The sequence below is a fragment of the Chelonoidis abingdonii genome, chromosome 10, assembly GCF_003597395.2.
Source record: "Chelonoidis abingdonii isolate Lonesome George chromosome 10, CheloAbing_2.0, whole genome shotgun sequence".
Taxonomy (NCBI): Eukaryota; Metazoa; Chordata; order Testudines; family Testudinidae; genus Chelonoidis; species Chelonoidis abingdonii.
The window spans coordinates 9,123,572-9,133,969 of NC_133778.1; the positions used below are offsets into that span (position 1 = coordinate 9,123,572).

Below are 10,398 nucleotides of genomic sequence, written 5' to 3' on the forward strand. Positions count from 1 at the left end.
TTGTGCCCAGGGCCCTAGTAAATCTTAATGGGCCTCTGCTTAAACAACAGATGGCTATAGACAGGCATGGGAGTATGAATAAACAGTGAGGCCATTGGTTAGCATGATAGGGTGTCGTCTCAGCACACCAGCAGTCTGCCCATTGCCAAGTTTTGCGATCATCTTGTCTGACTCCAGTGTAACACAGGCCACAGGATTTCCCTGACTTAATTCCTGTTTGAACTCGAGCATATCTTCGGGGGGGAAGCCATCCAATCTTGATTTCCAGTGATACAGAATCCAGCCTCCACCCTTGGTAACTTGTGCCAATGGTTCGTAATCCTCATTGTTAAAAATGTGTGCCTCATTTCTAGTCTGAATTTGTCTACTTTCAACTTCCAGCCATTGCATCTTGTTCACTGAATGAGGTGCACAGAAATCTGCAGCCCATTCAGCTAGTGCAGAGTGGATTGGTGGTTACATATCAATATGTTGTCTGTATCTGGATGGTGAGGAACTCTGACCTGAATTGGTAGAGTGACTGCCAGTGATAGTGTCTCTAGCCCATACACAGAGGGTGGAAGGGACAGAAAGAAACACAAGTTATGTCCATGGATCATAATTCTATTGACAGTGACAGACATTGTTGCAAGGAATTTCTGCCTGCAACAGATAAAGAAACACACTGGGCACAACCCATGGATCTTCCCCCATTATAGTGCAAATCCTGTTCACGACGACATGCGCACCCCCCAAACATGTAACACGCTGAACACCTAACCTGGGCACTTATTTCAACCCTCAATATTTGCTCATGTTGCTAAGATTGTAATTAAGGTTGGATTCTTTATACAAAACGAAGAAGCTGACTAGGTCCAGGAAGTCAGCGGGGTTATACTTACATGCTGTTCAGCGTCGTAATGCTTAATGTCTGGCAGGACCAAACCCAAAGTGAAAACCTGAACCTAACTTTAATACATTTTTACCTGAAACTTTTTTCCAAGCAAAAATGCAGATTCAGAAAAAAAAAATTAAGAATTCATGTCAGTTTCACTCAACTGTTCATCTAAAAAATACCCCCAAAAGACAAAACGTTGTTTTGACATTTTTGAAACAGTTTGATTTTTCAAATTGAAATGACTCATTTCTGAATTGCCTCCAATTTTATTTTTAAAAATTGCAACAATTTAAAGAAAAATTCAAAATTAAAATGAATTTTTATATTTTGGTTCATCAGAATTTTTGTAAATCATTTTCAGATTGACCCAAAATTATTATTATTTTTTCAGAACTGATAGCGAACTGAAAAATTGTCATTTGTATGGGTCTAATTACATGAGTGAACTTTAATGTTATCAACTTCATTGACATAAAGTTTAAAAAATTGTGTGGGGGAGTTGGTGAATTTGATAGGAAGAGAACTGATATTAGGCTTATGTGTATTAATTAAACCTATACTTTAATGGAGAAATGAAATGAGCTACAGTTCCCCTTCCTCCACTTTTCTCAAAGTTGGAACCTGGGTTTGGCCAATGGATACAGAAATAGCTCCTATTCCATTCATATCTTTGCTGTCTTTAATAGTTTTTATTAAATGACTGTGTGTGCGATGTGTTTCACAGCATTCTGATCATTAACTTGTACATGGCCTAAATTTAGCTATTACTTCAGGGAGTGCTGATTTTTTTTCTCTCCACATGCAGGCATTATTTTAAAAGTATGTTGAGGAACAAACAAACACATTCCTACCCCTCCCGCCCTTTCACTTCTGCTTTGTGACACTTTCATATTCCCCTCCCTCACTCTTTCTTCTGGCTGGTTTCCACATTAGAAATATGGGATCCTCACTTCACTTTGTTTGATGCAGTTCCATCCCTCCCAACTCTGTCGAAATTATGTAGCTAAAACAGTGTTTAAAATCAGTTTCTGGCATTTTTTGTTGCTCAGACAAGAGCATTTACAGCCTATCTCATAAATCTTGCCGGGATGTATTTTTCCGAGATACAAATATTTTATTCTCCCAAACTCCCACACCTCTCTGGGGTTTTGTTTTTCAGGTCCTTTTTTCCCAAGGGTGTCTCCCTGGATGGTGGCTCTGTGCGCGCTCCTGGTTATTGCCTTTGTTTTGATAGGCATTGCTGCTTTTCTCTTCAAGTTAAGAGGTAAAGACCTAAAGAGGGAGGTGAATACAATGTGATAAGAGGGGGAAAAAAAATTTCCTCTTTAGAAAAGATGCTTGGTAAATGGACAAGACAGAACTGACTAGGACAGAACAGCATAGAAAGGATGAAAGAGGCAGGCACTGAAAATGCAGCAGATGAGGAAAGAAGAAGGGAAAATGATAATGATATAGGACCAGGCTCAGCTGAATAGGGATGTGATTACACACTTGATTAAGCATGTGCTGAAGTGTTTTGCAGAGTCAGGGCTATAACCATGGTGCAGCATTTTACGTTTAGTATGAACATGTGATTATCCTGATAAACACAGTCTGAGCTATTATGCATGTGCTATCACAGGAGCTGTGCATGGAAAGTGGTTAGTCAATTGTGCCACTAATTTATTTGAGGTCTGGCCCTAATAATGACATGGACAATCTTCGTTTGTTATCCAAATTAGCCCAAATCCTCCTCCTTCCCCTCCGAAGAGAGCCTCTAGTACAATTTGTTCACCTTTCCATACCCCTCTTCCAGTTCCTGGCTGGCTGTCATCATACCTGATGCTTCACTGTTTACTTAACATAGAGCCCTGTATAGATCAGCGCTCCTGGTGACTTGTAGAATTCAGGCCAGACTGTAACTCTGTAAACTGCTCTGGCAAAGGGAACAGGCTGGAGAACAAATTGTGAACGCTGTACTTCCTCCCATCCTCCCTCTTGTTCTGCTGAGACACCAAGACCTGGAGCCACACATAGACTGGAGTGTTAAAATGCTGAGCATCACGATGGCTAATGTTCTGGCACCCAGAAAATCACTAGCACAGCACTGCAATCCACAGAGTCCGAGTCAGGCTCCCTGTTCAATGACTGGGGAGAGAGAGGCACTTAAGAATGAGAGCCACAAAAGCCAGAACGCCAGGCAGGGGGCCATCTAAACTAGCCAATGGCGGAAGGATGTAGTCTGAGTCATGCCCTATCTCCGAGTTTGGCACCTCAGTTGAGCTGGAGAAAGGTGTCTCTCTATGAGCCCCTCTCCTGCACTCAGGCATCTGAGCTATTTCTTGCAAATACAATGGCGGAGTAGGCCCAATGCCACACAAAATGGACAGGGGGACAAGAGGCTTTCAGGCACATAAGTCTCATTGTGCATCTGGGCCTGAGTGATCACTGAACACCACACTAACGGGATTGCCAGTTCTCACAATTTTTGTACAAGTCTCTCACTCATTTCCCCCACTCAAAGCTGCAGCAATTGGAAAAATTTATTTGTGAGAGAATCTCAACCTTTTAAAAAGAAATCTGATACCAACACTTATGGTTGAGGAGAAAAGGTCCAAGCCATAGAATGATAAAAATGTAAGACTGGAAGGGGCTTTGAGACATCACTTAGTTCATCCGTCCACTCTGTGGTAGGATTAAATAAGAGCATCCCTGATGTGTTTGTCTAACCGTTTTTTAAAAACCTCTAACGATGGGGGTTCTTCAGCCTCCCAGATTAACATGTTTACTAGCAGCTTAAACACCAGAAGATGAATAAGAAAACATCATTTATTTAAATCTCACTTTTTAATCCAGTCCCGTGAGTCAAGACCTGAGTCAGGCTATTTGAAAACTTGGAGTTGATAATGCTGACACACCATGTGTGTGATGTGTTATGCACAAGGGCTATTTGACTGATTAAATACCTACTTTTGTGAGAAAAATTGTAATAGAAAACACAATGTTTGAAGAAGTATTTATTGAACTTTCTACAACAACAACATTGTGTGGGGGCGGATACCAAGCATGAGAGAGTTCATGACAAAAGACAACTTGAGAAAGTTATAAGTCACTATAAGTAAAGTTTGTGTATAGATCTCTGCATCTGTAAACTGGTATAATGCAAAGATAGGAAGGGGAAACTGACCCGTCTTGGCGTTCAAGAAGTGTTAAACAGATGGAGAACTGCTGACAAGATGCAGTTATTATGAAAGAAACACTAAGGGTCAGATATTTGGAAGTATTTAGGTGCCTGAATCCCATGAAAATCAATAGAAATTTGGCATCTAAATACCTTTAAATATCTGGCTCTAAATGCACATCATGTTCTCCAGATATTAATTTGTTTTTATTCTTTGAGGCTCGCACATCTTTCTCTGGAATGATTTATGAAGCATTCTTGATTTTCAAGGTTACTACATGATTTACACATGACTGGATTCACCTTGATGCTGAAAGTGAATGCAAAATGTCTGTGAAATGTTATTCTATTATTGTAGCTTCTTTATGCCATTTTAAAGACACAGTGGAATCATTAAGAATGTTTAATAGCATAAAAATAGAATAAAACTATATCATGAGGCTATGAAGACTTTTCTTTAGATGCATTTACTGAAACCAAAGAGCCTAAGTAATCTATACTCACTTACACTTGTTTGTTTTGTTTTAGGAAACCTTCATGCAAAAATCAGTAAGTTATTCCCTCTTCTTCATGCCCTCATACCTGTGTGTGTCTGACAGTATTTTAATTTGATTATTTCATATAATTTTTTTTAAATAATGAAATATTTGCAAGTCCAAGCAGACATAATTTCATGGTCTAAAGTGAATGGAAATGTTGCTCTGCATTTTCAAATGTGACTACAAGTAGTGACTTTGGATACCTTAGTTTTTGGGTGCCAAACTTGAAATCCCCTGGACTGGCTTGATTTGCAAAGGGGGTACACTTATCATCACAATCCCAATGCCACAGGGGAGAGATGCATCAGAGCAAATAAGGATTGATGAATCACATATAGGCTGTGTAGACTTCACACCACTTGAAGTGAAATGTAGGGTGTATGTAGCTACATGTAATAGGCAATATCTACACTTACCAGGGATCGAGGCTGCTGCAATTGATGCAGTGGGGTTCGATTTAGTGGGTAAAGACCCACTAAATCAACTGCAGATTTCTTCTGCGGTTGACTCCAGTACCCCAGCGGCATGAGAAGATTAATGTAAGTCAATGGGAGACCATCTCCCATCAACGCAGGGTGGTACAGAAACCGCAGTAAGTCATCCTAAGCTGCATGGACTCCAGTTATGTTGTTAACGTAGCTAGAGTAGTGTAACAGGTCAATTTACCGTGGTAGTGCAGACAAGGCCATAGTGAAAAGCAGGCAGTGCCCACACGGCAATGTGGTCTGAGTCAGTGAAGGCTCTGGCAGGGAGGAGGCAGTGAGGAAAGGCTCCAGAAGCAGGGTGACAGCAGGACACTGCAGTGCTAAAAACAGCAGTGTAAGTGGGGGAAGAATTGTTTGGGTGTGTAGAGTGCATAGCCCTCAGGTTCAGGCATGTCTGTACTCTAGGCACGTAAGCAGTGCCTCACCATCTGCACAGCTATTTGTCCCCATGCGAGGGGGGCATGCAGTGCTTGTACTCTGCATGCTTCTGTAAGGAGTGTGCGATGTAGAAGTACCCATAGTAGCCTGAAGTTAGATACCTAAATCCATAGAGAGAGGAATGCCTCAATGTTCACCCATTGCTCGGAGAGACTCCCACTGAGCTTTGTGCTCAGCATCTCTGCAGTCAGAACATATTTAAATACCTTACGCCCCTATCCTGCAAACTCTTATGCATGCACTTATGCATGTGCATAAACAATTGCTGGATCAGTGTTCACAGAGTGAGATTTTCTAAGATGCTTATGCGTGCATTTTCACTAGGAAAACAAGATGCTAACATTGGACTTATATGTGTTAGCTAACCAGAGGTAAAATCCCTGATGAAGACAAAGCAGGTTGTATTTTTAACAGGAGTTAGCAGGTCATGGTGAAATTATTGAAACAGAACATTGATTGACATGAACTGAAATAAAGTTCTGTTTTTCAGTTTGTGGAAGTTCAAAAAATCCCCTGACTTTTTCTCTTGATTTGAGCTAGGAAGAAAAGTTGAACTCTTGAAAATACTTTTTTTTTTTTTTAATTATTCATAGTTTTAATTATAAGACTATGGCAAGGGAGGGCGGGAAGGTTAGCCAGTTGCATGTGAACAATAACTGTCATACAGTCTGCTCAAATACATTTGGGAGTGGTCTCATGAAACTGCTGACAAGTCCATAGTTCTTGAGACGTTTTGAGGGGCAAGAAAAATGTTTTCCATCCAGTTCTACAGTTGTGTATCGGTCGGCCCTCAAGCAGGTGAGTAACTTCACTCCCATATACATTTTCAGGATTGGCCACATTGACAAATAGTCACTGGGAATTTGAGGTTTTAATGGTTATAAAAATTGACCTTCCTCAATCTCATGTCTAGTGTCCTCAAATTATTGTCTGACACCACCAGCACCACCACCCCAATTTCCCTCGACTGTAGGAATTCAGATAAACATAAAATAGATAAAAATATAAAGAAACTTAAAATAAACATTATCCATCAAGATTTAAAAAAATTGAATTCTGCCAAGCATAATAGCCATGTAAGTTGTTAGAATGCTTAGAATAAAAATGGTCCTTTCTCTCAGTCTGCACTCAAACAGAAGCTCAGTGTTGTGATATTTCTTTTTTTAATCTGTTTTCTCTATCTTCTTTCCTTAGGGAAGATCCAGGCTGAAAAACGTAAGTTACATTCTTCTTAGTCATAGAATATCAGGGTTGGAAGGGACCTCAGGAGGTCTAGTATAATCTTCTATGCTCATTTGTATCCTTTAGCTTTGTTTTAATCTACTCACCAAAGACTAGGTCCTAAAAGAGACTTAAGAATTGCAATTCCTAACTCCAGACAGAGAGAGAGAGCCCCCCACCTCACTATAGCCATAATGCTCACACCATGTCATGAAGAAACCCTGTCCTTTTTCCAGGTGGATGGGTGCTGCCAGCCCAGTCCAGGTGAAAGAGGGCTTCTCTGGGGCTGCAGGAAGTATAAATTCCCTCCAAACTCTTCTGGTCAGTAGTCCTCTCCCCTTCAATTTGCTTGAGCCGCTTGGAGCTCAGTGGTTAAAGCAGTCACCTGGGATGTGGGAGAGCTGTTTTCAAATCCCTGTTCTGCCTGATTAGTAGTGGGGACTTGAACTTGGGTCTCCCACACCCTAGGTGAGTGCCCTAGCAACTGGGTATTCTGGGACAGATTCACTGACACTCACTTCCTCACTTTCACTCAGTCTTCCTGATCTGGTGGCTCACACCATTTCTGTGTGTAATGTGTGGTCTGGGCATGCCTACTGGATCAGGCCGCACAGGCTAGACAGGAGAATGCCTAGCCAGAGTATCTCCCCAAGCCTTAGGTCTGAACTAAGACACTGAGCGCCTCTGTGTGCATGTCCAAAGGCAGAAGCTTGGGTGCCTAGGGGATTTAGACACCAATAGGGTTGGGGAGAAGGCAACTGGCAGCACATTCTCTGTGAGCTCTGGAACTAGCTCCCTTCCTTTGGTCTGCAATAGTCTGTGTCACACTGCTTGATATGGGACACAGCAAGAACTCCAGTCTCAGGTCAGACTGCCAGAAAACAGGGCATGTGCCCCTAACTGGTGGTGAAAAGAATATACCAAGCCAGTAACAAATATGTGCTCCCAAATTAGTATACTAGTTCTTATGAAGCCACACACAGTCCCCTTCAGGCCCTCTAGCCCCTCATGCACCACCCAGACAAACCAGACTTCTGTGATACATGATTGTTAAAACCAGAAATCACATATATTAGGTTCTTCCAGATCTTCCCCCCAAATGCCACTGATAGCCAATTCTTTAGTAACTAAAAACTAAAGCTTATTAATAGTTTTCAAAAGGAAGAGAGTTGAGATACATTGCAGTTTGTTTGAGTCTGTAGGTCAGGATAATAGCAGTGATGTTAAATCTGCTAGCTTGCAACAAGTCTCTGGTTCATCCCAAATACTGGGGTCCTCGGTCCATTGTTCAAAGCCCTTCTTTGTTAGAAACTGTAGTCCAGAAACTGGGGCGGCTCTAGGCATATTGCGCCCCAAGCACGCATTTGGCATGCTGGTGCCTGGAGCCGCCCCTGTCCAGAAATGTGGAACGGGGAAGAAACAAAGAAATTATGTCACTGTCTCCACTTTTATACCCTCACCCTGTGTGCATGGAAAGTTACTGGCACAAACATGGAGTCAGGGATCCCATGTTTTACATGCCCCGCTGAGTCACTGGGCCTCCATTGTGCACCATCCTCTGGAGATGCCCACTGAAAGAACTGATTCTCCTTAATGACTCATCAACCACAGCTAGCTGGTCTAGATGTAAATCTGTCATGTGGGTGCCTCCACCCTGTTGGAATCCTCTGTTGCACTGCCTGATCGCTAGACACACTGGATTTTGGCTTATGACAACAATCCGTAACTCACTAACCCTTTCTTTTTGTCCCGTGACTGCAGGTGTTAATGGGACACTACCTTGAATGGTCCCTTACAATATATGCTAATTAATCTGTTCCACTTTGCTTTCAGCTATGAGCTCAGAGTCCCTTTCCCAGACCTGAAGAAGAGGTCTGTTTGGCTCAAAATCTTGTCTGTCTCACCAACAGAGCTTGATCCAATAAAAGATATTACCTCACCCACCTTGTATCATGAATCCAAATGTAATTCATTCACAGATTTAAGGCTGGAAGGGACCATCAGATCATCTAGTCTGACCTCCTGCATAACACAAGCCAGAGTATTTCACTCAGTTACCCCGTTATGGAGTCCAGTGCTCTGTGTTCGGCAGATCTTTCAGAAAGACATCCAGTCTTGGTCTGAAGACATCAAGAAATGGAGAATCCATCACTTTCCTTGGTAGTTTGTTGCAGTGGCGGATGTTCTAATTTGATTACTGGTTTTCTTGAAACTAAATCAAAATAAAATAGAAAACTCTTTAATATTTCTATTCAGTGAAAAAAATCTTAAGTCTTTATCCATTTGTTTTATTTTAGGGAAACTTCTTGAAAATATCAGTAAGTTTCATTCCCCTCCCCCAATATCACCTCTTATGTGAAGTTGTGTGCTGTTAAGTTTTTTTATTTAAGGGATAACGTCAACTGGAAAACCACAGGTAATGTCAATAACTTATTAACAATAATCCGCATGCTATGTTATGGGAAGTCTTAGTGCAACCAGGATTTTAAAATACTTTTAAGGACTGACCTTTCACTTACCCCTGTATAGCCCATACTCCCGATGAGACTGAAGGGAGCAGGGGGTTCCCAAGGAGGGAAGGTTTACAAGAGACTAGTAAGAAATAATAGTACCTAACTCTTATGTAAAGAGATTTCATCATAGATGTCAAAGCACTTTAGTTCATGATCAGGAAACTGAGGCACAGAAGGGACAACTAACTTGCCCAGGTCTCCCAGCAGGCCAGTGGCAGAGCCATGATTAGAACTCATGTCACGTGAATTCTAGTGCTGTGTCTGCTAGGCCACCCTGCTTCTCTAGTAGTAATTAGTGACCAGACCATTCCAAACTGTAACCCATGCTACTCCTCTTCCTGCCTTGCCTCTTACCCCATGGCCCACCACTCCACCCACCACTCATACTTCTCCACCCCTTTTCCTGCACCCTCCAGCTGCCTCTCACGCTTCTCTGCCCCTTTCTCCTGTGGCCCCCTGACCTGCCTTTTGTGACTCTTCACCACTTCCCCCACATCCTCCACCTGCCTCTCATGCTTCTGTCCCTTCCCCAGCACCCCCACACTTCTGCACCCCTTTCCCCTGCACCCCCCACACCTGCCTCTCACATGTCTCTGCCCCTTCCCCCACAGTCGCACACTTCTCTCCTTTCCCCTGATTCCCCCACACACAGAGGCACTGGTGACAGGACGGGGGCCTTTGGGTGAGGGGGCAGAGTGGCACGGGTGGCAGAGCCCCTCAGGTGGAGAGGAGTGGGTGGTGGGACCCCTTGGGGGAGGGGGCCGAGCAGGAGCAGGAGCAGGGCCTGGGGTGGAGTGAGGGTGGAGTATAGGCAGGGCCTGAGGGGGAGGAGGCTGAGCAGGGCTGGCCTCAGGTGGGGCAGGGATCGTGGCCACAGTCCAGGCACCAGTGGCACCTCCCACTTGTAGGGAGTTTCCAGTGCTCAGGCTTAGCCTCCCCAAATGTGGGAGTCACTTACCCCCCCACCTCCCCACATAGGTGCCAACTTCATGGGTGCTCCGGGGCTGGAGCACCCATGGAAAAAAACAGTGGGTGCTCAGCACCCACCGGCAGCTCTGCCAATCACCTCCTCCCCTCCCCCCAGTGCCTCCCACTGCTGCAATCAGCTGTTCACTGGCATGCAGGAGGTGCTGGGGTGGGGGGGGGTGGAGCAAGGACAGGAAGA

General features: G+C 43.4%; 1 protein-coding gene across 4 annotated transcripts in view; it reads left to right on the forward strand.

Annotated features, from left to right (window-relative positions):
• The window catches only part of LOC116821291 (butyrophilin subfamily 1 member A1-like), a 53,105-nt gene that overhangs the window by 20,524 nt on the left and 22,183 nt on the right, over positions 1-10,398 (forward strand). For 3 of the 4 annotated variants that reach the window (XM_075069933.1, XM_032774354.2, XM_032774356.2), the window contains 4 exons: positions 2,037-2,141; positions 4,566-4,586; positions 6,694-6,714; positions 9,018-9,038. In XM_075069933.1, coding sequence (XP_074926034.1) covers positions 2,037-2,141; positions 4,566-4,586; positions 6,694-6,714; positions 9,018-9,038 — 168 coding nt within the window. The remainder of the gene's footprint in view (positions 1-2,036; positions 2,142-4,565; positions 4,587-6,693; positions 6,715-9,017; positions 9,039-10,398) is intronic. The other variant, XM_032774357.2, reaches the window with a different exon arrangement.